This window comes from Channa argus, chromosome 19 (genome assembly GCF_033026475.1).
Source record: "Channa argus isolate prfri chromosome 19, Channa argus male v1.0, whole genome shotgun sequence".
Lineage (NCBI taxonomy): Eukaryota > Metazoa > Chordata > Actinopteri > Anabantiformes > Channidae > Channa > Channa argus.
Window position 1 is genome coordinate 365,820 of NC_090215.1, and position 27,043 is coordinate 392,862.

The 27,043-nt window shown below is 38.3% G+C and overlaps 1 protein-coding gene across 2 annotated transcripts; it reads left to right on the forward strand.

Annotated features, from left to right (window-relative positions):
- The first annotated feature begins 1,189 nt into the window (after positions 1–1,189).
- mkxa (mohawk homeobox a) lies at positions 1,190–27,043 on the forward strand. Of its 2 annotated transcripts, none has more exons than XM_067486740.1 (7): positions 1,190–1,472; positions 2,482–2,743; positions 4,634–4,793; positions 7,173–7,326; positions 11,988–12,353; positions 24,483–24,516; positions 24,647–27,043. In XM_067486740.1, the coding sequence occupies exons 2-7, from the start codon at positions 2,565–2,567 to the stop codon at positions 24,852–24,854; spliced, it is 1,101 nt and encodes a 366-aa protein (XP_067342841.1). In that variant the 5' UTR covers positions 1,190–1,472; positions 2,482–2,564; the 3' UTR covers positions 24,855–27,043. The 2 variants fall into 2 exon arrangements, with proteins under 2 accessions (XP_067342841.1, XP_067342840.1); XM_067486739.1 differs by having other exon boundaries at positions 1,190–1,414.

Here is a 27,043-nt window from a genome sequence, read left to right on the forward strand (position 1 = left end):
TGCTTGTTTTTTGTCTATTTGCACAAATTCCAGACTGAGATGACAAAAATGGTCTAACTTTTTGTAAGCCCAGACTGCACAGCAAGCAGGAGTCTCTTTGAAGAAGGAGGATTAAAATTAAACTAGTGACAAGCTTCCATATTTTCCCATGCCTAAAAGAAGGTCATTTTGACCCACAGGTTTAGATAACAGCAACAGGGCCATGGGAGGTAAACCAAGTTCTCTTTAGGTAAAAAGGAAAACTTACACATTCTGTATAACCTGAGCAAATAAACCTTTCCTAACCTTAATTAAAGTGATTACATGACTGGGCCTTTCATAGCATGTTTGCACAACCTGTTAGTAAAAGTTAACTTCCCCTGTTAAATAAAAATAAGTACAAATAAACAGTAATTAGACAGATCCCTAATCTTTCATATGGCTCCTGCTGCTTATTCACGTCCCTCCAATCACTACTTTGGATAAACCCCAAAGGAAAACACAGCTGAGAACCACAGAACATATGACTCACAAGCCCATAATGTGACAGGTTTCATAATGGAAGCCAAACAGAGGGGTGTCACAGGAGTAATCAGCAGTAGCGTGATTGAATAGAGCAAGAATATACCAGAACTTGCTTAGATTGTGTTTAACCTGATTCTGGTGGCAGCACACACAGTCTGTGTGTTTATTGCTCTTGGATTTTAGGGGAGGGTGAAGGTGTTCTTAAAATGAAGGAAAGGTTTATAAAATGGAAGTATTGCACTGTTGCATATCAGTTTTATGCCAATTAAACAAAGAAAACTAGTGAGCTTTAGTGGTGCTGGTAGGTGAATTATTTTTTTAATATTAAGAGTGAGACACAGGTTATTGAACCATATGCCAAAAAGCAGAGAAGTGTATTACTAAAAGGTTAACATAGACCGGCAATTTAAGAGCTTGCACAATAACATAAAGCCTTTAGACCCACAGCTACAACACTACCAACACAAGTAAAACAATTTGAAAAATATTTTACTTGTTTTAATTAGAATTTCTGAGGCCAGGTTGAGCACTGCGAGAAATACAGCCTTAACAAATCTTTCTTTTAAGAGCAGCATTTTAGATGGTGGTTTAGACAGTCCACTTTTTGCAGCGTGAGTCCTTCCTCCCCCTATGCTGGTCCAGGCCCATGAACCGGCGTAAACCATTTACAGTATGTTCGCAGGCTCAGACTGAGTACTAGGAAACATGAGCAGGGTGAGGTATTCAGAGTCAGGGGTGGCGCGGAGCGGGCGGCGAGGAGCAGGCCGCTGAATAAAGCGGAGGAGGAGACGGCGGTCTGTGGGTTTAGAGCTTAGAATCTCAGGACTGATACATGTGAGAAGGGAATGGGCGACTGGAAACAGAATTGTTGTTATATACAACAGAGAGACGGCGGAGGGGCCCGGGCCAGGTAACTGAATCGAGATACACTGACGCGCTGGTTGGGCTACTGGGGAAGAATTGGAGCCGTAAGTCCTGCTTTTTCGGTTGCAGCAGGATTGAAGTGGTGCAAATGGTTGTTGGCTTACTTTGACTGGACAGGAATGAGTTTACACCTTTGTCTACTTTGAATCGGATGAATGGTTTTTATTCTTATGGAAAGGGCACGGCAACTAAATCTGTCATCAATATTATAACAGCCCATTAAGCGCACAGTTTGTAATATCCTGCTGCTCTGTTTGTTTAATTGGACACCAGTGTTACATGGCTTCTTTACAAGCTGCTGCTCCGGCTGCCGCTGTACAGCGCGCCGTTCTTCGTGACAGAGTCAGTGTTGTACCTGTGCGTGGAAATTCCGAATTAAATGTGGAGAAGACAAAAAGACACATTGCTGCGCTCAGTCTGATGTTGTGTTACAAAGAAGTACTAAAACCCAAGCAACATGTTTTCAACTAAATCCGGAATTTACAGTCCGAGCCGCCGAGCGTTTTCTGAAAACTTCACAGTATAATGCGATCTCGGCTTTCACTGGATATTCATAGAACCCAAATGCGTTAAATTGAATTTAGAGAGGAATTATGTCACTTGTAAGAAAACTCAAAATTAACCTTATTTCCCCAATTTTTTCTTAATGCCTCTCGATCACAATATTATTCTGTGCTTGTCCCCTAAAATATCGGTAGCAACAAATGTAAATGCCAACTGTTTTTTTTTTTTTTTTTTTTTTTTTAAGAATTCACGAGTTTACACAGATACTTCATCAGCTAGAATCGGGGATGCAAATGGTTACAAAGAGCGACCTTCTCACGGTAACAACGGTTTAACGTGTGTGTTGGTGTGAGCGAAAACACAGTGGAGCACAATCTCACTCCACACACTAGAGACGAGATATCAATGTATTACTGAGAGATGCGTGACTCTCGGATTGACGATTTGTGGAGATAATTCTTTAATAGAAAAATTAATTTGTTTTGTATGGTCACTGACCAAACTTGTAAATATTTTATAAAGTCTGTAAATATTGCACTTGTTCCACAGGGAGACACTGGGACGTTGTGAACAAACCAAGGAGATATATTTTTTAAATTCTGCATCAGAGGGATTGAAGGACTGTCTGGCAAATGATGAACACCATTGTGTTTAACAAGCTGAGCAGCCAGGTCCTGTTTGAGGACAAGGCGAAGGATGTGGAAATGAGCAGCAGAAATTATCTAGAAGTCATCGATGGACAACATCCAGACATCCTCGCCAGCAACCAGACCATCAGAGACAACCAGGCCATCAGACACAGACGAAATGGGTAAGTCGAACTTTCTGCTGTGTGCAGCGCTGCTGGTTATGCGTAACCTCCATCAACATATGGATTACTCGAACTCCAGAAAAGAACCTCAGGGGTTACTCATTAGGAATGACTTTTTCCACGAGTTTTTCACCTAGTACAATTTAGCACCGGGGAAGGTGAAAAGAATGATTGGTGTTCTGTGATTATCTGTTCATCGTGTGAGTACATTTTGGTTAGATTATGAAATATTAAGTTTAGACATGCATCTTGGGTAACATTCTTGTAGATATTGGCCGGTGGTCTATATAATTGCAAGCATGCAAAGGTTACCCTACCTTTTATAACTATTCACTGATTTTTTTTGGAGATAAAATGTCCAATTTTGAAAATTAGGTAGGCCAGTCCGTTCGGCAGTGTGTCTCTAAGATGTCTCCATCTGTTTCTTATAAATAAATTCGTCCCTCAACTCCCTGTGTGGTCCAGTCAGTCACATAAGGGATCAGTGCTTTTAAAAAAATTTATATAAAAAAAATATGTTCAAAGAAACAGGTGTAAGAAAAGTTCAAGTCCAGCAATGCTTATGTTTCACATAGTGGGACACATACCAAGAGACAAGGGAGACACAGCAGTGACCTTATAAAGCCTCATCAGTAAATTTATAAGGCAGAATTTTGTGCATTACTACATTTATGGGGCAGTGAGTTGTTCGGTGTTGTTGTTGTTCTGTCTGTGTGTTTGTGTGTGTTTTAGAGTTGAAATCTAGATTTTTATATTGAAGACCGATCAAAATTACAAGCAAAATATTTGTAAAACGGGAGCAGGCAATTCTGAGGTTAGATAAAAATATGTTACATCTGCAGTCTGTGGACGTTGGTGAGATAAAGGAGAAGCAAAGCTCGGCACCATACTGACATCTACAGGTCTATAAAACCTGGAGCCACAGGTGAGACTGTCTCTTTCACCAACTCACTGCTTTAAACGGGCTTCATTGTAAATGTTCAGCTTCACCTTTATGTGCACACGGTGCAAGTAATGAAGTTTGTGATATTATTTTGTGATTTATTTGTGATACATATTTAAAAAAACAGTTATGTAGAACTATTCTCATCACTGAGAGTTTGAACTGGATTTTGTGGATCATCCATGTTGAACATCCATGGTATATTCCGACAACGTGATGTTGTGGTAGCATCGTCTGAACATGGACCATAGCTTTTTCTGTAAGGAAAAACCAGAAGCATAATTATAGTTTTTTTGTCAGTCACTTGTGTCATGGCTTGGCTGTTATTTTAACCCAGCTAGATTGTTCTTGATTCATTTCTTCTGGGTGTGAATCGTTAATCTGGCAAAATGTGAGCCTGAGTGAAATGTTTTTGTTTGTTTCATTTCAGCGTGTTGGTGGTTTGTGGCATACGCAGTGGCAATTTATTTCTCTCTCTCTATGTCTGCTTCAAGTTTTTCTCTGTTGCTACTGTTGCTACGGATTTCCTTACAGTATGTTTCTCTGTCCTTTAATTCAGCTTCTCTTAGCTTAATTGCAGGGCTCTGGGTGAGAAAATTGCATAGTGTATAGCGTGGTCTCGTTATGTGTCATGACAAACACATTCACTTGCAGCTGCATAACATTATTTGATTCACTTCAATAGACAACATAATTCTGGCTCTATTTTATGAGTATGAGACAACAATTAAGAAATTAGAAAATTTGAAATTGATGTAAGTTCAATTTCTTAAACATGTGATGTATCAATTAAAAGGAAAAAATAGATAAATACATTTAATTAAAAATACAAAAAAGGAAAAATCCTCATACAAGTCACATAAATTGGATACTGTATGAGTCTCTGTATCTATGTACTATGAGAAAAGGCTTCTCTAATGTACTGTCTAATACTTGCTTCTCAATAGGGGTCGTCCCAGTGGTGGCAAAGTTCGACACAAGCGTCAGGCCCTTCAGGACATGGCACGGCCTCTCAAGCAGTGGCTCTACAAACATCGAGACAACCCCTACCCCACCAAGACAGAGAAGATCCTCCTGGCACTTGGATCACAAATGACCCTGGTCCAGGTGAGGCTAGACTGTGTAAAGTCATAATAAAAAGTGATGAACAATTAACAGTGGTAATTGAACATTCAAAAATTTGTATTGTTTAATTATTTTAAAGCATTGTCAAACATATAGTAATAATTACAATTCAATCTGTGGTTGGTATCTAACCTCTGAAATAAGCTGTTTCTAACTCCTGTCAAATTACATATTCACTCAAAAAGTTATTTTTTGTTCAAATTGTACCTAAATTGAATACATCATAGAAGTGAATATAGGTACATAATATAGCCAAATTGTGTCATCATATTTTTGTTCCTTTGTTTATCCAACAACTCCTTATAATTAGCTTCACACCCTTAAAAGTCCTGACCAAAAAAATTCAAGTCACTTGTGGGTCTTCTGTGCTGCAGCTACACTGCAGACATAAACACACGTTTCATGTGCATCTTTTATTATTATTGTTTTTTTTTTTTTTAATGTTCATTAAAATTTAGTTACTTTTACTATAATGGAATTTCTGCTATAAATACATAACAGTGATTTAATACTCTTCCAGTCGTGTTTCCCTTGCTACTGGTGATACAAGACTACAGTTGACTTGACTTTAAGTAACTGACAAACTGAAAGAGAAGCCCTGTGATAAATATGATTCTGATGTGTGTCTGGCACGTGCAGCTGTGTGTACAGTATCATCTGGCTGACAAGGTCACTGATATTGCCTCTGAAAATCTGCAGCAGCTTTTTTGGGCTGCCGGCCATGATGCTTAATCTGGTTCTCATTTTGGGGGCCTGATGGAGCTGTTTGTTTCTGGTCAGGGCAAGCAGAGTGCAGAGGAATGCTTTGTGTTGGACACTAAAATACTGGGCTGTGAACACACACAGTCTTACACATGCATGCATTTAAGATGACACTCAAATAGCAGCGTCTGTGTCAAAGATCAGTGAAGGATTTCCTGAAATTAAACAAGGGTGGAGCATTTGTGTAAATGATTTTCATCACAAATCTCAAAACAAAAGATGTTCACATGGGTATTAGGTCAAGGCATCCTTAGATTTTCTTTTTACTTTAATGTGTTGTGGAGGTAATTAACTTATGAAAAGTCAACAAATATGACATAAAATGTATATATCACTATGAGGAAGGTATAAGTTTTAATCTATTAAAAATTTTAAAAATAAAATCACTTTTTAATAATCTAATTGTAAAAGTTAAGAAACCAAAAATACAAAATGAAAATAATTATTTGCAACCCTGGGATTTCTTTGCCATTGCATTCATAAAGGCTAAAAAACACCCAGTTCTTCCACTGTTTAGAATATAAAAAAAACGGATAAACCACTGTATTACAGGCAATAAATGTAGAACACATCACTTTCTGAAAGAGCCACCTGGCACAAGTTTTTTAAAGTATCTGAAACAGTTTTTTTCCATGTAAATCTTGTGAAATGCTTCTTTAAAGTTTGTTCTAACGAGCCAGTGCCATCTCTCCATTGCTGCTCAACTCCTTTGCATTCTGCAATCTGCATTCTGTCTCCTCTATAGTTTACAAAGTGTAGACAGGCCATGGGTGAAATAGCTGGTTTGGCTTTGTGGTCCCCTTTTCTAGAGTCATCTGAGCAAGCGTGCTATCCTACTCTTACTTATGAGAGAAAATCAAATGAGGGATTCTTTCTATATTCTCTGACTACAGTGACACATGTCTTTCTTCCAGTGCTCATTAGCAAGTACTTCTTGAGGCCTCACTGCCCCTATGGCCAGTCCAAATGTATTAGATGCCACCCTCCACCTGGTGTGCCATCGTGCTGATCTCCAAGTAAAAGGGTGTGGGATTCGTTTAATTAAAGACACCAGAAAAAAGAAGAAAGAAAAAAATAATTACTTTAGCATAATTCCCATCTCCTGCATGAAATCTACTGAGCTTGAAAAGTTATTTTAGGTCAACATGTCTCCCTTCCCAGTGAAAGGAAAGGCACCAGCTTAAGTCTCTTTTTTTATTGCATCTTCAAGAGAGTGTTGGAAAATATGTATTATTGGAAGGAGGGTGTGTGAGTCCAAAATAAGCACAGGAGATGAACATCTTGGTTGGAACATTAGTTGATGAAACGTTGCCTTCACTGGCTTTCTAGCATTGGGGATTGTTAAATATTTCTGCATGGTGTTGATATAGAAAATATGCATGATAGATCTGGGATGTTTCTTAGAGCTCAGTTTCAGAGAGCTCCTCTGCAACCTGACTCTGTTTCTACCTTGGCCTCTTTGAATTTTTACTCAATGAGGCTGATGGAAGGCACAAAACACATTTCAGAAATTATAGTCTTTGCTTTGGAGATGTTTGAAATAAAAACAATAACCCATGTTTCTATTTGCACTGTGAGTTTTGTCTCTTTTTCTTTCAGGTCTCCAACTGGTTTGCTAATGCCAGGAGACGATTGAAGAACACAGTGAGGCAGCCAGACCTGAGCTGGGCGCTCAGGATCAAACTGTACAACAAATATGTTCAGGGCAATGCGGAGAGGCTCAGCGTCAGCAGCGACAACAGCTGCTCTGAAGGTATACTTAACTCGACTTAACAATACCATAGCAACACCAGCACCTCATGCTTTAAAGTTCACTGCCAGTTAAGAGATTTGTGTTTGGAAGTGTAAAAAAGCAGTTGGAGAATTCTCATACCAGCACGTCTGGTGCCCTGCCACCCCAGTCTTTCACAAACAAATTTTACTGAGTAACATGGGTTATAAAAGATATAAAACTGCAAAGAAGTGAAGTAATAAATGGTCTGCACTTATATAGTGCTTTTCTACCTATTGGCACTCAAAGCCCTTTACACTAATTCTTATTCACCCATTCACACACACACACTTATACACCAATGGGGGAGCTGCTATCCAGGAGCAACTAAGTTGGGGTTCAGTGTCTTGCTTAAGGACACTTTGACATGTGACCGGAGGACTGAACCAACAGGGAATTGAACCAACAACTGCGAGATTGGTGGACAACCGCTCTACCTTCCTGCGCCACAGTCTCACAGTAATTCTGACAAGTTAATTTAATTACTGTTATGGTTACTGCTGGGGCAAAGGTTGCAAAACCTCTGTGATAACTATCACAGGCTTAAATTCTTGTCTGATTACTTAGGCACTATCTTTGGAACTTTAGGTTCTTTACTATAGACCCTAACCAAAGCAAAACACATAACCTTTGAAAAAGCAAAACTCCTGACAAATTGTGTTTTTGCATGAGCACAGTACACACAAAACGTCATGTGAATTAGCATGTGAACTACCAAGAGATGAAACCAAAACATGTTAAACAAATATTGATACAAAACTCCCCCTCACTCACACGCACTTTCACAGTCTACTTTCTGCGTTGCACATGGTACAAAAATGCAAATGTCACATAACAAAGCGTTTGACTGATTTATCAATTTATGACATTTCATTAACTTTCATAGACTGGTGTCTGCACTCATACTGGCTGATCAATTACAAAAAGTATGCAGAAATATCTGCACCCTACCCTGAGATTATTTCACTCACATATGTTACTGAAAATGTGTCAGTAACTAAACTTTTATTGGCACCTAAAGTGAGCAGAGAGTGAAATTAGCAGACCTGCAAATATAGTTGTGTTCTTGCTGGAGTCTCTACTCTCTGTCTGCTCTCTGTGACTGAGGGCTCAGCTCTGCTGCTCAACAACCCCAGAGCAGAGGGGAGGAAGGCCAGAGGGAGCTCAGGTGAGGTCAGAATTTCCTAACTTTAGATTTTGACTACATCACTGTACATGCAATAGAAGTGAGTAAATAGTTGTTGAACAAGTAAAACCCTCAGAATAACAGTAAAATGAGCTCTGCCTGCAAACATAATCATAGTAAGCTTGATGGCTAATTAAGGATGTCCCAATACCATTTTTTAGAAAAACAATATCTGCATTATAAATGAGTCATCAGCCTCCCTTCTCTCTAAAAATCAGCATCAACAGCAATTCAAAAACACATATAAGTCGACCACTACAAATGAGTCCTAAGATGACAGTGATGCTACCTGCTTAAGAAAAAGATACCAGTTTAAAAAATCACCTGCAGAAGATTGAACTAACATCATTTAAATATAAAAGACCCTTAACACTAGGCCTGCACAACATGTTTCCTTTTTAAATGATCTATACTCTGGACTGTGAGTATAAGCAAGCTGCATGGCAGCTCCCCCATCGGTGTGTGAGTGTGTTTGGGAGTGCAAATGGGTGAATGACAAGCAGTGTAAAGTGCTTTCAGTACCAATAGGTATAAGTGCCGACCATTTACCATTCTCATTGTCTCTACATACATACCACGTACTGATAGAAAAACCTAAAGCCACAATTTTTTTTTATGTGCAGGGCTAAGCAGTTCAATACATTGCTATATAAATATCCCAGTGGGGCTTCTGTTTGGAGAGAAGAGAGAGTCGCTATCTTAAGCACTATCTTTGGAATTATAGGCTATTTTTACTTATAGAAACTGACCATGAAACCTCCTACGAAAACAGCAAAACAATATACATCTTTTCAAAAAAGTGTCTTAGTGTCAGCACAGTCCACACAAACTATCATTTGAGTAAGCACGCAAAACAGCAACTACACCACCAAAATACAAATGAAAAGTCTTGGCTTCAGTTTTTTCTTGTGTGCATAAGTGAGTAGTTTGCAAAAAGGTTTTGTCATAAATGTGGTAAATTTGATATACACACACATAATATACTAGTATCCAAATATGTAAAAAAAGTATAGATGTGTGTTCCAAACATAACAGTATCAGTATAAATAAATGGAAGTTATTTATTTTTTCTCTCAGGATACTCTACTGTAGCATTCCACAAACTTCTTCTTCTTCCTTTGTTTACCTTGTCCTCCATCGTACTTCAACATCGTACTTCTTTATACTTTACCAACCCTCATTTTTGACTTCTAGTTCTAACCCTTCTTACTCACTGTCCAAAATTATCCCGTCTTGTTTCTAGTGCCCAAACTGTGATTTGTAATTATCTAAAAGTGTCTTTATATATGAAAAGAGGCTCAATGAGTAGAGCATCAGGTTGGGATACAGAAGGGCCACCTCAGTGCTGGTCCCGAGCCTGGATAAAAAAAGGCAGGGTTGCGGCAGGAAGAGCATCTGCCGTAAAAACTCATGCCAAATAAACGTGCGGAACGTGTTACGCTATTGCAACCCCTAAAGGGACAAGCTGAAAGTTATTGTCTTTATATATGAACAGACAAATGGTGCAACAGTGTAGAAATGTGCAGAATAGTGTTATCATGTACACTAAAAAGTCTTTTATTGAACTACAATGTGTAAAGCAGAGACTGTGCATTTGGCACATTTGGGTACATGAACTGGCTAAATGGTTTACAAGATAATGCTTCAAGACTCATTGTTAGGGTTTAACTATTGAGAAAAAAAAATGTATTTTTATTTGTGGTGCATGACCTACTTGTTCATTGTTGTTTAAATGTGTAATGTTAAATGTAGGGTTATCAGACAGTTTTCATCTATTGAAACCTGTTTGATAAATGCATAGTAATAATTAAATCTTTATGTCCAATTTTTAAAAAACACTTCTCGCAAAATGACACCAAATGAGGCTCCCTCTGCACCTGACCTAAAGCAGGCTTATGCTATACAGAACCATGTTCATATAGCTATATAAATGGTGAGTGTGTGATCAAGGCTCTTGCCAGTGGGCTGGCATTAAGACACCCTGCTATGCAACCTCTGTCTCTCAGCCTGCAACTAGAAAGGAGTAACTTGCTGTCGGCCCTGTATTTACAGCAAATATATGCACACGCATTTATCCTCAAGGGAGCAAATGCTTTCTTATGCTCATTTTCGTAATAGACAACATGTCAGGAAACATACAAATACATAAAAAATACATAAAACATACATGCTCACAAAGTAAGAGAAAAAACAGAGAGAAAGATGGCTGTGGTGTGAGCGATCTCTAATTATAATTTTTAGGAGGAGAGGCAGACCGTGTGGCTGAGAGAGGAATGTTTGCATGGAGTTTGCATTGTGTCCGCCACAGGCCACCGTACCACCAGAGTCTGTATTATCTCCCTGACTCTTCTCCCTGTGACATTATGGTCATTATGGTTTCGAAGCTATCCACAGCCTGCTCCCACTACTAAAAAAGGCCCTCCATTATGTTTTTTTAAGCTTATGCTTTGTTCCAGATGCTATTTATGGGGCCAGACCTGACCCCATTGACACAGTTTGTACATTCCTCTTGCTGTCCTTAGTATGTTTAACTTGTTTTGAAGCTGCAGCAGCCAATGTCATGGAGGTGTGAAACAGGACATTTTATTTTAAAAAAGGTAGCAAATCCAACATGCACTGTCATTGCATAATTTTGACAGGTCAGATTTAAAATGGCTTATTTGGAATCTGTGAAGATGCTGAAGTGCCTGCTGAATGCAACTTCAGACAGCACTGGGAATGAGAGCAAGTACACTACCTCCATGTGTTTCTGATATGTGGGAGCTGTAATTTTAATTTGTCCCAGACTGAATCAAATATCCAACTTGCCCAAATTACAAAATTACAGTCTTGGCAGGGAGAGTATTTAGAGTGAACGTCTCCCTGATTTTCCTGCTGCAAGAGGATATCTGTTTTTTTATATGGTGTTTTACTTTCCCCCAGTTTCTTTCATCAGGTAGGGACCTTTGTTTTAATTTAATCTCTTCAGCTGAAGACATTCTGCAGGGCAATAGTGGGACAATATGCTTTTGATGGAGGGGAAATCTACCATTCGTTATGGTTTGGTAATGTGTTTCTGCTGGACTGTAGTGTTCTTGAGGTGATGTCAACAGGCAGGCAATAGCAGCAGGTTTAAATCTACCTGCTAGATTTGAGACTAGTTTAAATAACATATAGGTGAACGTGAAATCCACAGTGCTGGAAAGATTGAATCTAAAATGCATTTTTTGGGGGAATTGGAGTTCTGTGTTATAAATACAGTAAACTACATTTAATTATATTATTTATTAGAAGTACATCGAAAATGTATCAGTGAGAAAAGTCATAGTCAATGTGCAAAGAACTGCACAGTATTTGACAAAATATATCATTTTCTGAAATCAACAGTGCAGCAAAATGTAGGGCTATGTAACAAAATTTGCAGATATGTCTAAAAGTCAGAAACACATTTTTCTGTTTTGTCCCCCTGATGGTGTAGATGGGGACAATCTTCAAAGGACACAGAGTGGCCCAGATGAGTTCAGCAAGCCCATGTACCAGAGTGTCATCAAGAAGGAGGGCTCTTCCATGGTCGGCATGGCCGTGGGTATTGGTAGGGGTACGGGGCTGTGCTCTGCTGCTGAAGCTGCCTCACTGGCTGAAGATTATGTGTCTCCACCCAAGTACAAGAGCAGCCTGTTGCACCGCTACCTGAATGACTCACTGCGCCATGTTATGGTGGCCAATGCTGTCATGGATACTCGCAAAAGGAAGCACTCTGGCTCCTTCAGCTCCAATGAATATGATGACGAGCTGCTTTCACCATCCTCCTCTGAGGCTGAGGCAAACTTTGTTTATCGGACTGGTAAGGAGCCACATTTCTTGCATTCTTTCTCCGTAAGAATCTTCGTCACACACGCAAACTCCTTTAGTTTTGTTCTTTTTTGTCCCCTCCATTTTTTTGTAATTCTTGCAGCTTATCCATTATTTTAACTAAGCATCTCCTTCTCTTTTTGTATCACACTGCTGCTGTCTATTATCCTGTTTACTGCAACCTTTCTACTTTCATTGAAATGGAGATGCTTACTGCTCTAGTAGACTCTAGTGTGTGTGTGTGTGTGTGTGTGTGTGTGTGTAATACACACACAGACATTCCTATATTCACAGCCTCTAAAATCATGTATTCAAAGTTCACACACTTGAATATACTTAAAAAAGCCAATTGTCAGTCCCCCACTCCAGCCAAGGAGAGAAGGAATTTCTCTGACCAGACTTTTAACAGGCCAGGCACAACAAGGTCATCTGGAACATGTTCCCTTTCAGACTACTGTTTGGCATGCTTTTGATCCTGCCATTAGGTTTGCTGAGGAAGCAGGGACAGGGAAAATGTGTTTGTGTATTGGCAGAGTGTGTAAGTGATATGTAAATGCATACAAGGAAGTTCATTTTGCCTAGGAGGAAAAAGAATGAAAGCAGACAATTTTCTTAATAATAACATTAATGCATATATCTTTCTTTTTAATGGCATAACATAAAGGAAATATTTGTCGCCTATACATCGTTGCAGCTTATTATCACAGATTTCCAATAGAGAGAATTTCTGGCCTTGTTTTCTGTCCTCATTCTCCTCATCCTCCTTATAGAATGAAAAGCACTCGAGTGCCTTACAGCACATAAATTTATGAGCCAATTTTAAGGCTTTTAATGTGAAGTTCCAATTCATGGCAGATGGGAAAAGTATGTCTTTTATTTAATTGAATTGAAATGAAATATTTACACTTAACACATTTTAAAATGTATGTGGCGGTGCTGTGAATCTTAGTCCCTGAAAACTCTGCATGCTACAAAATTGTAACAGTTTGTCAGCTCCCAACTTGTCTGAGCTGTGATAAATCAAGGTCAGATGTGTCTTGTCCTGCTGAGAACATTAGGCCTTTGTTCAGAAAGACTATAACTGAAAGTAATGTTGTCACTTTCAGTTGAGCATGTGCAGAGTCCAGAAGGGGTGGATTTGAATGTGGAATGTGAGGAATGATAGGTGATAGTAGCTTTTCATACAAAAGAGCAGTTTTTTGTGTCTCATTTATAGCTCTTCTTATGACCAAATGTCTTTTACATTATGTATAAGTAAGTAAGTTGTGTCTGTGTGTAATCAGGGTTTATATGACATACAACTGCTGCAATTGCTATCGTTTTATCTAAAATACCCAACACCCTAACATACCTAACACCCTGTGACCACAACAAAACACCTGCTGAGACTAACATGGGAAAGGAAACAAGGAGATGGACAGACCAAGTGAGACTTATAACTCCCTCTCTACCCGACTTTATTAAGAAAAATCCCAAAAAAGGATTGATTCACCTAGCTGGCCTGTTGTTTCTAATAGAGAGTAACTATTTTATCCCTATGGCTAATATAATTTCTTGGTGCTGACATCTACTTCTTGGATCCTTGGTATACGGCACATTTACAGAGGTGTTACTCTTTTACATGCAAGACAAGCCTTCAAATCCAGACATGGAAAGTTCTCTGAGGCAGTATTGACTCATAGGAGCGAACACCAGCTAGGGCCCTACAATTTGATTGACCAATCAATGAAATATAACCGTACATAAATAGAATAAAAAATAGAATTCCACATCTGATGGTGCTGACGCAGACCGTACAAATGCTATTGTGAGGCAGAGAGAATCATTTAAAGTTCAGATTTGCATCATTTCCTCTAGAGTGTTTTTCTGCACATTCCAGATATTTTAGTTGTGAACACATTCCTCTTTTTCCAGATAGTTTTATTATGTTTTCATAGTAAGAGAAAAAACATTTCCATCAGTAGCAGAGTTCGCATAAATCTGTACTGATATCAGGTGTACAAAGAAAAAAATAATAAATCAGATTCAAGCTTCCTGAATGTTCCCACTAGTTTCTTTTTAATAATGACAAAATGTCTGACATTTTCAGGCAATTGGAAGGAGAAGAACTTGAAGTTAAAAGAAAAAGCATGAACAGTATCTTGGGACACTCTGCTTTAACTAATCGTAACAGTTTTATATAGGCAGGAATTGGCCATCAGGGGTGAGTTGGCTGTTGTGGCTTTACAGTGTTATCTGTGACTACAGAGGGCAGTCAGACGTGGCCGGAGATGGAGCGTGTAGATTTACCCCAATGGAAAACTAAATTTCTGCCGGCTTGAAAGAATTCTTAAACACACACACACACACACACACACACACAGTCATGTTTGTGTCCAGTGCAAAAACCCACATATGCTCATATTATACTTTTACTCATAAAAGTATAAAATGGAAAAAAAAAGAGTAAAAGCAGTAACTAAAGCAGTTCAAAATCCTAATCAGAGAACACTAGAGGATATTTTTTTTCTTTCTGTATGAATTAAAATTAGATGGGTCATCACACAACTCTGAAACATAGGAAAAATTTCCATGAGCGGTCTCTAGTTACAGCTGACTACCTATTCAGCTGTAATGAACTCGCCAATGGACTTGCCAATGCTACTGTTGATGTGCTTTTTTTTTTTCAAAGGTGTATCCATTTAATTTAATAAACATCTGTAACAGAAAAACAAGCCAGATATTTCAGGTAAATTTTTAGGTTGACATTTACATTTAGTCATTTAGCAGACGTTTTTATCCAAAGAGACTTACAAGTGGTGTACATGTGAAGGAGAAAACATCAAAGCAAAGTCCTATCAGAAAAGTGTTAACATTTCATGAGATGCAAGTGCAAGAAAGATCAGAAAGGATTTTTAATTTTTTTAAATAGATTTAGAAGATGCGGAAGAGTTCTGTTTTCAGCAGTTTTTTGAATATTGGGAGTGAGTTTGCTGAGCATGCAGACATACTGAAATTTTCAGAGTATAAGTATTTAGAATGTGTTTACTGTTGGGGACCTAGAGGTGCAGGACAACTTTCTAGGGGATCCCCACTTTGGTAATCATTTAATTTTCTTTACAATTTTGAGGGGACATCAATGGCAGTTTCATGGCAATCCAACAGTTGTTTTAATTTGAGCCTAACTGACTGTCCCACCACTGGTTATGCTGGAATTTGTGGACAAAGACATCTTTACATTTTCCATGGGTGCAAGTCTATTTTTGGCATCTTTTAGGATTTTGTTCAGGACATTTTTCATCCTGTAATGTGTTTATTACTACATGAAGATGTGGATTGCTGTGTTTTACATTCATCCCCTTCCAACTGTGTCAGTATTTTAAGTTAAAAAGTTTAAAAGTTAACATGTTTTGTTTAATCATCAAAGTAGAATCCTGCAATGTTCAAGGCTCTACCTGCCCCAAATGGTCAAAGTAAATATGAAACTATCTGTATCCTGCATTAATCTCAATTAAATACAGATCCTAATGAACCAGTTAATACATGACTTTAGGTGACCAATGATTAAATAGAAACAGCTAGACTTGGTGCATTAATAAATGATAAAGCCTATTTCTATGCACTGATGCACAGGCAGAAACACCATAATTTCAGTAAATTATGTTGACTTGTCTTTGCTTCCTCTAACTCCATGGAACAGGGACAAATAAACACATTTATAAGTGCCTGTTCGCATTATTAATGTAAAATGCAGGTGTTTACCTGTTATGATATGAACCATTCTCACAATCTTGCATGATAATGGGAAGAGAATGTGAAAATCTGATGTGACTACAAATATTATTTATATGTTCAGACTTGACAAAATGGCCAAATATTTTATTTTATGCATTACTTATGTTTAAAGCTTATTACATTTTCCAGCATATTCTGTCTTCGGTAAGTCAGACGTTTTTAGCCATACAAACAAATTTATAGCATTACTTAGTCAGGTGCTGTTTGACAGAAGAATTTTTACACATCTGTTCAATGAAAACAGCAGCATTTTGACAGCAGCTGCTAATATTCTATGGTCCTTTCAAATTAGGTTATAGCATGTGCCAGACAGTTATTCAGTCCTGGAGAGATTAGAGCCTGGCATCCAAGTGAATAGGAAAAGTGTTCTTAATGTGGAAAAGAGACTGGTTGGATTTCTTCTCCTAATGTAGAAAGATGGAAAGATGTGATGGTTGGTCATAAGAAAAAGAGTTTTCCGCTTTCTGTTGTGACTGTTTTCATATTTTTGAAAACTAACTGTCTCTCTTGTGCTTTGACACTGGCTGCTCAATCAACCACTCTCGAACAGTAGTGATGGATGAGGACTTATCATCTTTGGGTTCCAGAAACTTGTTGGAATGCGCTTTCCACAATTTCATAGAAAAACAGAACAGGAAGACAGAGAGCAGAGGGGGTCGAGGATTGTTTTCCATTTACTGGGATAAGTCGAGAGGAGAGGGAGGCACTTGTTTCATTCAAGTGGGGCGGCTGTAGCTCAGTTAGTAAGGCAGTTGACCATGGACCACAGGGACAGTGGTTCAATCCCCGCTCATGGCTACTCACACCACCACCATTGGTGTGTGTGTGTGTGTGAGAGAGTGTGTGTGAAAGGGAATCAACATTGTAAAGCACTTTGGATAAAAGCGCTATATAAGTGACTATTTACCATTTACCATTCAGATCAAGAGTTCAGTTTCTTTGGTAGTGATGTTTCAGGAGAAATGGACTGCATCTCAGTAAAGAGAGGGAAATTCACCAGAATGACAACAGAGGGCCAGGCCTCGCCTTGTTTAAACACATGGGATTAGCGAGACTATCAATTGCACTAATACTAGCCAGGTCAGATTTATTTAAGATTATGTTGTTCTTTTATTTTAAAATAAGAACAAAAATAAGACAAAAATAACATGCTAGCTATACCAGACAAATTTAGAGCCACTGTGCTATACAATTACACCCCCTGCCGCCTAAACAGTTGATACAAGGCAGGATGCATCCATAATTTCATGTTTGTGCCAATTCTGTCCAAACCATTTGAATGTTGCATCAGAAATCAAACTGACAGGAGTCTGACGTCATGTGTAACAAGTGGTTATTTCAGTTATTGTTGTCTTGTAGCCATTCTCGTCTGACCCCTAGCATTTATTGACACTGGGTATTTTCCTGCTTTTTAGACAATTATCTCAGAACCATAGAGATGTTTATCCATGAAACTCCTATTCTGATGGTCAGTTGGAACTTTAACAGATTGTCTTGGCCATGTCTACATGCCTAAAATCATTTAGTTGCTGTCATGTGATTGGCTGATCAACATTTGTGTTAATTTCTAGCTGAACAAATGTATCCAATAAAGAGGTGAGTGACTATACAGTATGCCTGATGCAGAAAGTTTGTCTTTTTTGTATGTCTTTTTCGTATCTCACTGCCCTGCAGTGAGTGTATCCTAAAATTTCCCATTTCTGTTTCACTTCTATTTCACTCAAGGAGTGGAATAGAAATCTATAGTTTAGATACTGTTTATAGAGTTTAGATCCTCTATGTCTTACAGTGTCTTTTATTTTATTGTGTGCACTGTTATCTGAGGGCAGATAACAGATACCGTGGGGCAAAAAAATATTTAGTCAGCCAGCGATTGTGCAAGTTCTCCCCCTTAAACATCGAGACACTAAGATGTCACTAAACATCAGCTGTAAGGTGTTGGCAAACCTGGAGTCCAATCAGTGAAAAGAGAATGGATTGGAACTACCTTGACTTGTAAAAACAATCAAATAGTGTCAGTGTGCTAGTTACAATCAGTTGATGTGAGCCATGCCTTCCAAAAAGAGATCTCAAAACCAAAGACCACCTTGACATTCCACAACACTACTGGGAAGTGTCTTGTGGACCAAATAAATTAAGGTAGAATTGTATAGGAAGACATAAAAAGAAAACCACATACTACATGAAAACCTCATCTCAACAGTGAAATACAGTCACATCATGATTTGGGGCTGCTTTGCTGCTTCTGGACCTGGATGGATTGTCATTGTGGAGGGGAAATAAATGTACAAGTTTATCAAGGATAATTCAAAAGTGGCTGTCTCCAAGCTGGAACTCAGAAGGAGCTAAGTGATGAAGCAGTACAGTTACCCTAAAAAGTAAATATACTACAGAATAGCTTCAGCTTTTGCAGTGACCCTGCCAGGTTAATAAAGAATCTGCGAGATGACCTCAAGAGAGCTGTTCAAACCAGATGTCCCAAGGATATGGCTCAGCTAAAGTAGTGTTGCAAGGAAGAATTTTTCAAAACATTGTCCAGGTCTAATCCACTCTACAGGAAGTGTTTGCTTGACGTAATTGCTTGCAAAGGAGGTTCAACCAGTTATTATTACCTGCTTCACTGTTTATGTTAAATGGGTATAAAACTTAGGACTATATTTTTTCTGCCTTAAAAATAATGTGCTTGTTGATATGTGTGACTTTGGTGAAGCTCAACACATTTAATGACCAATTTAAGCAGAAAAACAAGAAATTGCAAACAGTGCCTTTAGTTTTTATTATGACTGTATTACTAAAAAGTCTCTAACCAAAAGTAATCTAACCTGCGTTGTGAGAGGACAGTCCTTTCAAGTTTACTGTAATAACTTTCTCTTGGTGGTTTCTTGTTATTTTTATGAAGCGTCTACTGATACAGGTACTTGCATTTGCTGCTGTGCAAACTTGACTTAAACACAGAATTACAATTATGTATTAAAGTATTTCTTTTGATTAAGTATATAGTCTGTATTACATTATTTATTTTAAGTGTAACTTAATTTAACTTCCTTTCTGCGTAATTCCATCAGCATCAATAATTTATATCTTTATAGATAACAGTGCCTAGTTGTTTAATTATCTTTTAATCATATTACCTGATTAATCCCATATCTGTGTGATTCTAACAATACTATATGTTCATCTGTGTCACTAATGCTACTGTATCACAGATACTATAATTTTTATGCTGTCTTTCTTTTTACTGCCTCAAATTTACTTACATTTATTTATTTATTTTTTATACAACTTCAGTTCACTTTCAGCGCACATTAAACAACTAAGCCTACACCAAGAGATAGGATGTCAATGTGAAACATCCGAGTCAAATCCTGAACATGAGTAGACAGACTTCTAACTCTGTATAATCTTAAGCTTTCAGCTGCACTGTAGAGTTGTTCTCACAAGGTCATTATTACTGAAAGGTGATTTAAGGGGATTATTTGTGACAGTATTCATTCTATGACATCAAAATGTCTGAATTTGCCTTATAACATCATCATGCATTACACCAGTAAAATGCATGATAAGCCACCTTAGGGGAACCTAATTGATTATTTTTGTGCTCCCTTTGGTTATGCAAGAGTCATCCCTATTAGATAGTGTCTCTTCTTTGGTCTTTTGTGCAGGGATCTATAGTAATGTAAAGGACACTGGACATGAGAAACTTGACTTTTAACAGTAGTTAGGAAGCAATTTGAAAATATATTGCTTCCACCTTTATTTGGTATAGCTGCACACTGGGAAACACACAGCTTCAAAGCCCGGGGACACCTGCAGAAAGGGAAAGACAGAGGAAGACAGAGAAGGAGAAAGACAACTACGGGAGAAAACAGACAAAGTTAATGTCATAAAGTAACAATTGTGGGGTGAGAGGAGAGGAGAGCGGGATAAGAGGAGGAAAGGAGCTCAGTTCATTGGGGGGTGGTCCCCCAGCAGTCTAAGCCTAAAGCAGCATAACTATAACTAAGTATATGCTTTATCAAAGAGGAAGGTTTTAAGCCTAGACTTAAAAGTAGAGAAGGTGTTTGCTTCCTGAATCTGAACTGGGAGCTGGTTCCACAGGAGAGGAGCTTGATAGCTAAAGGCTCTGCCTCCCATTCTACCTTTGGAAATTCTGGGAACCAAAAGTAGTAGTAGTACAAGTCAAAACATCCCTGAATCCTAAACAACTAAACAATTGAATGTGTGATAGGTATTTTAAATAGACAAGTTTTATTTCTTCTGTGTGTTTCATATTTTTTGCATATTATGTGATGCTTTGAGTGCTACACTTTCAAGAAATTTAATTTAATTTATTTCATTGTTTTGGAATTTGTAATTGTTGAAAGTCTTGTGTTTGAGAAAAGAAATATCTTATTTTTGTAAAGAATTTGTACCCACCATTGGCTGGTCCAATGGTGGGAAGGACTGGTAGTTGGCAAAGTGGAGGTATAATCCTGGCAGTAAGCTGTTGTGCAGCTTCATGTGAATGGAAAGGTGGATAAAAAGACAGAAAGTCAAGAAGGAAAAAACACCCTGATGGTGAACCTCTGTCATTGGAATCTGGGATATTGGCTTCTGACCACTAAACAGAGGCTGGGTGTGAGGCAAGCAGACTAGACAGCATTTGAGACAGTGTTCATTCTAGTTGTAATGCTGCAGAGAAGTTTTAACAGACAAAATTTAGAACAGACACTGTTTATATCCAACTTCCTAACATAGAACTGGAAAAGTAAAGAATTATAAGCCTTCTCAATCTTATCATTTTTAAATCATCAACACACCATAGCATTTTCGGTCACACACACACACACACACACACACACACACACACACACACACACAGTCAGGTCATCAGATTCAGAAAACACAGCTGTGGGCCTAGTCAGGGAAACTGAGCCGCACAGCTCTGGTCTGTATAAAACACAAATTGTTACCATTTTTAAAAACTAAGCCAAGTCTACAACAATAGGTTTCCATTCTGTTCCCATGGGATGGTGGAGAGCAAAGGGTGAGGATGAGGTTTAATAAGAGAACAGAGGTGTGACTTATTGAGAAGATAGAATGTGCACACATAGAAACCCCTCCAGAGTGTGAGAGCGCAATTCAATTTACCACTGTGAACAACATAATGATGTAGTAAGTGTTGCACAGACATATCATTTGGCCTCAAGCTACCAAAAAAAGAATAATTTGGGGCACATAAAAACACTTAAAACGCCAAATAATGTTTACTTGTGGTTTTTCTATTTTTGTCTGTGTGGCTTTTATGCATAGCGGTTTAACCCTGAGACTGAATCCATTTTCTCTCTGTTGTGCCTGTTGTACCAAAGCAGTGTTAACATGCTCATCTGTTAATCATCAGCAAGATATTAAAGTATGAGCCCCCTAATTCTAGATGCTGTGACTGTCTCTTTTTCAAGTTTTCGTGATGAAAATTTTAATGCAATCAACTGTTGCCACGTCAAATCCCAAACCCCCCATCTCTTTTTTTCTTGTCTATTACACTGTGTCAGTGCACACACACCCACACACATTTCTCTGTTGAGACTTGCTGATTTACAGGGGCCCTGATTACACTCTGTATAGTTGGACTTGTAAACACAATGATAACCTGGCAGCATTTAAACATTTGAAACACTGTAATTATCTCTCTATCTTGCAAGAAGACACTAGACAATCATGATTGTTAGATCTTGGTCATCTGCCCTAACCACAGCCACCTAGTGTGTCATATGCTGGGCAGACAAGAAAAAGAAGCGACACAAAAAAGAACAGCATTGAGAGTCATTTTTGGGCACTGGCTCAGTATCTGCTTGGCTGTGTCAAGTGTGTGTGTTAAGTTTAATAGTGTAAGAGCTAATTATTTCATGAAAGTCATGAAAGCTGTCAGGGCACACGGAGAAGACATTAAGTTTACGCCATATAACGAATGATGTCTTTGGCTAACTCAGTGGAACTGACAGTTTGGTTCTTTGGAGTCTCAAACTTAGACTTACTTGCCATCCATGGAGACACAGAGAGATGGTGGGAGGGGTAATATAAAAGTAGCGTTGGCAGAAGGCTGGTCAGAGGAATGCCAAGGCATCTCTAACTTCATTAACAGACATGAATGTAAAAAGCAGCAATAACATGCATAATGTATGAGCAATCCATGATAAGTCAAAGATACCATCAATCAACAAGATTTAGCATACAGAATTCAGTGTTCTCAAGGCTGCTTTACACCCATTAAGCATCATGACACCGACTTTGCTCTTTCAGTGCAACATTATGACTCATTTTTTCTGACACGCTCATCTCCAGACCCTGACTGTTCACATTCTTGGCTGTATTGCGGTTTCACAGGTCAGCAACAAGACTATTGTCAAGTTGACAATGCCAGTGTGGTTCTCATCAGGCACTTAAGAAGAAATCAGCTTAACGTAAATCTGTTTATTTTGGAAATTTACTGAGTACAAATTTGAGTCTTTCTCCATTGGTATAAACGTTCTCAGTCCTGTCAAACTAAACTCAAACTCCTTTCACCTTCTGTCCGGAGACACAAACCTTTTGATACCACTATCTAATAAAATATCTAATATCTCATATCTAATGAAAAACTTTCATAAAGGATTTATTAGTTTAAACATTGTGAGTAAATAACCTAATAGTGATTGAGATGTTTTAGGCACTTTTGACCTTTTGACTTTTGCTCTGCCAATGGAACATTTGCATAGTTTCTAGCTGCTGCTTATATACTAGCAAATATTAAGAATTACAACAGCAAACTTTCAATAATGCAACATAATCGCAAAATTAGCAGATTTTTTTCGCAATTATTTTTCACAATTTTTTCACAATTACTACTGGTATAAAAGTTTGCATCCGCTACATAAATTAAATGGTAAATGGTAAATAGTCGCTTATATAGCGCTTTTATCCAAAGCGCTTTACAATGTTGCTTCCCTTTCACACACACACCCCGATGGTGGTGGCTGCCATACAAGGTGCTCACCTGACCTACCAGGAGCAACTTGGGGTTCAGTGTCTTGCCCAAGGACACTTAGACTCAAGGACACTTCAACTTGTAGCCAGGAGTGAGGATTGAACCACTGACCCTGTGGTCCATGGTCAACTCCCTTACCAACTGAGCTACAGCCACCCCCTAAATTAATACGTATGACGCCCCCTAAATTAATAAGTATGAATTCCAATACTTGTGAAAAAGGATTTCTACTACCTGAATGTGTGTATTATGTTTCTGAAAGAAATTCTTTGTTTCTTTCTTTTAGTGCAATTTCAACAAAAAGTTCTGTGGGAGGTTATGAGAGGGTAGGGGCGTTAATGTTGAAGGACTTGATGGCAGCTCTGGTTTAGATATTTGCTTTTACAGCAGGCCGGTTTCCCTGGACAATATGGTGGGACATCTGGAGGGTATGACAAAAACATGCAAGAGAGGACAGTAAACGGCAGTTGTTGATAAAAAAATTAAACAACTTATTGTGCCCTACTACTAAATTGAAAAGGAAAACGCTCACTTCTGAAAATGTATAATTTATCAAGCTGCTCAAGATTGGAATTTTGATGTATGAAGGCTAAATTGCTAGAAATATCAGATGACCTGTTGTCTTTAAGTGCGTAATGAAATGCCAAGTCTGTCTGAATTTTCACTGCCAGGCTCTATAGCTGGTACCAAGATAGAAGGCAGGTTTAATCCAAACGCACAGTGTGTGTGTTAAGTCACAGTAAAGATGTCACAGTCTTTCTCTTAGAGTGAACAGCATACTGAGGTAAACACACTTGGTTGCCCTGAAGAGAAGTTTGGTTTCATTGTTTAATGACTTTGCTAGTTCCCACTAATGTTTTACATATGAGATATAGATTGTTCTAATTTGACTAGATAAAAAAGACAAGTCATCTAGAGACATCAAAGACATCTATCTTCCTTTCACTGACTCACTGCCTTTTTGTTCCCTCTCAAATTTTTTACACATAGTCATTTTCAGTCTGATTTTCTCAGACAACTCATTTATGTTGACCAGAGTCCATTGTGAACAAAGTATTAGGAAATGCATTCAGTGAGTCATAAGAAATATCTTTCAACTCGATCCTATTATTCACCTTAGTTTCTATACAACTTCTTGCAAAATGTCCTGTTTGTCCAACATCTAGGTAAAGAAGGAAAACGGCAACATATTTGCATAGGACCTGGTATGCACTTAACCGACCTCATACAAAACATGCACACACTTCTCATGAGGCTTCATTTTTCTATGTTGGCATTAAAAAAAATCCTCATTCATCCTGAAGAACATTAAACAATATTTCTTTTTCTTCCTGTTTTTTTCAGAATCCACAGACCACGGATCAAGTAAATGTGACAAGTGAGTGGACTTTCTCTTGCCTTGCGGCTCAGATCAAATGCTCTCTTTTCTTTCACAAGCTAAACCTGACCTTCCCCGCTCCATGTTTTCTTCATTTGTGTGCATGTTTACATGTTCTGCTGATAATCAGTGGCAGCAGAAGGTTCGGAAGTGTGCAGAAGGAGAAGATGACTTGCAAAGATGAGACATACTGGAAGGAGATCAACGCTGCCATGGCCTTGACTAACTTGGCACAGGGGAAGGACAGCGCCTCCGGGACCACCAGCTGCATCATCCAGAAGTCCTCCCATATAGCAGAGATCAAGACTGTCAAAGTGCCACTGGCACAGAAGTATTAGCTTTCATGTCATCATCCTATCTTTCTATACACATCTGCAAAACTTCATGTTTCAGCAAAGTCACCAGAGTCAAAATAAACCCTAAAATGAAATAATAATAATAAATAATAACTGTTGCAGGAGCGGTTTGGGACAAAAATAACTTATGCTTTGGGTTATTAATGTCTAAAACCCTGCTAAGGAGACCCTGTTGGTCCTTGCTGGGTGCTGTGCGATAGACAAGTGTTGGTGATCATTTACAGCAGTATTTTCGAAAACAACACACTTTTTAAAATTAACTTATTATTATTTTGTCTTTTTTACCCTAAAATGTGTATTTTGCCAAAGTACTTTTATTATTTACATCAATAACTAACTGTGGTCAGTGCAAAGTACAGATGCTAAAAGTGCCTCTTTTAATTTATCATGATTCTGGATTTGTTTTTTGAATGAAAACACCCCTGACACCCTGTGCCTTAATTGTGCCCTGTGCCTAATATTCACACTTTCAGAAAATGCCCAGCATTAATCCGCTAAGGGCATTGTTCTTGTTTTGACTGGAGTCTTCATTTTTAATGTAAGCTGAACACTGTTTTGTCTCAGTCGGCCTGTCTTTTGCGGCAGGCCAACAATAACTGTTGGATACGTAGATCAGTTACAATAACAGCAGATTGATAAGCAGCCAACGTTCTTCACCTTGTCCACATCTCAGCCTTGGATTTCATGAACAAATTACGGCTTTCTTGCTAAAACGTGCACAAATACGCAGTTTGACTTAAATAAAGTCACGCTCACCCCCACAGTGACACAGTTGTAGATTCACAGGCATGCGTTTCGGGTTTGCTACAGAATTTGTTCCAATGAAAGAATGCAATGACCTAAAAGGGATGTTTTTTCTTAGCATTATCATTGTATTATGTGGACAGTTTGGTCACCTTTGTGCTCGAGCTTTTTGATCCTATCAGCTCTTTGGCATTATATTCAGAGTGCTGTTTACAAGAAAGCAGATGTAAAGGTAAGACATAGTTTCTGCTCTTGTCATCAAAATTACATTTCAGTATTATGTCTTTGTTACTGTCAGTCTTTGTATGTGTAGTCATTTTGTTTTCATCATTGTTCATTGTTCCTAGTTTCACCTCTAAATCCTGCATTGTGAGCTTCTGTTGTCATCTAATGAAAAGAATATTTTTTATAGAAAGTACTTAGCGGGGAGATGGTAAAAACCTTTGTGATGACCAGTGCCAAGTTCAAAAATTGGGTGAATTCTAGGAGAAACTTAAGTTGGCTCTTCATGCTGACTTTTTAATTGTTTGTATATCTTTAAGGTACTGTTTATGTGTGTCAAAATGTACACTTCTTATTAAACTGGGCAGTTTTGTTTTCTACAACTCAGACTACTTATGGCCAAGGACTTTTGGAAGAAGTGAAGCTGCACAAAGTGACTTTTTGACGTTTTTATGTGTCTAGTATGTGCAGAGCGTTTAAAAAAGCTGCACTTAGAGTCCTTTTAATCACATAAAGGTAATGAGAAGTAGAAGAAATGAAGGACAAGCGTATGTTATTCCTGTTAGCGTGCCTATGGAAGTATAATGAATTTGATCGCACTAGTCAATCCCAAGGCAATATTTGCTTATGCAGTGGAGGCTGTGGGCTTCCACATGTGTTTTTTATACACCTGATCCAGGCAGGGTAGCTGCGGGGTAGTGCTGGGCCTGCTTCTTGTGTTTCTAATCACACAATTGAACCTCTGGAGGAGTCGTGACCCACACATCTCACACAATATCTATTTGCTGGAAAAAGACAGAGAGAGACAGAGAGGAGGCTTCAGTGACAACAAAGCAGTCTTTGTTGTTTGTACCTGCTCTCCAACACCAGCACTAACAAGGGGGTTTCTACAGCCAAGGTGCTGTATATGTGTTTCTGCAGTACAAACCCTGTTTTCTCAACCACACCGACTAATGGAAAGCAATGACATACTGACGCATATAAATTATTATTTCAGACTTTGTAAAAACAAAGAAAGTGGAGACCATTTTTATTGTTAAGTTATATAAATCAGATGTTTTGTTTGTTTTGATAGAGACTGGATTTTCAATCCAATGACCAAATGCATATCTCCTTGTACTGTCCATTTTTCTCTCATGTAAAGTGCCTTTTATAAAAAATGTTACTTGGTCAAAGCAATGAATAAACTTTTGAATGAAATGAAA

Excerpts from the sequence above, each read along its gene's own strand:
- mkxa (XM_067486740.1), top strand. The coding sequence starts at position 2,565 with ATGATGAACACCATTGTGTTTAACAAGCTGAGCAGCCAGGTCCTGTTT. Across the intron at positions 4,794-7,172 it reads CACAAATGACCCTGGTCCAG|GTCTCCAACTGGTTTGCTAA; the intron begins GTGAGGCTAGAC and ends TTTTTCTTTCAG. Across the intron at positions 12,354-24,482 it reads AAACTTTGTTTATCGGACTG|AATCCACAGACCACGGATCA; the intron begins GTAAGGAGCCAC and ends TGTTTTTTTCAG.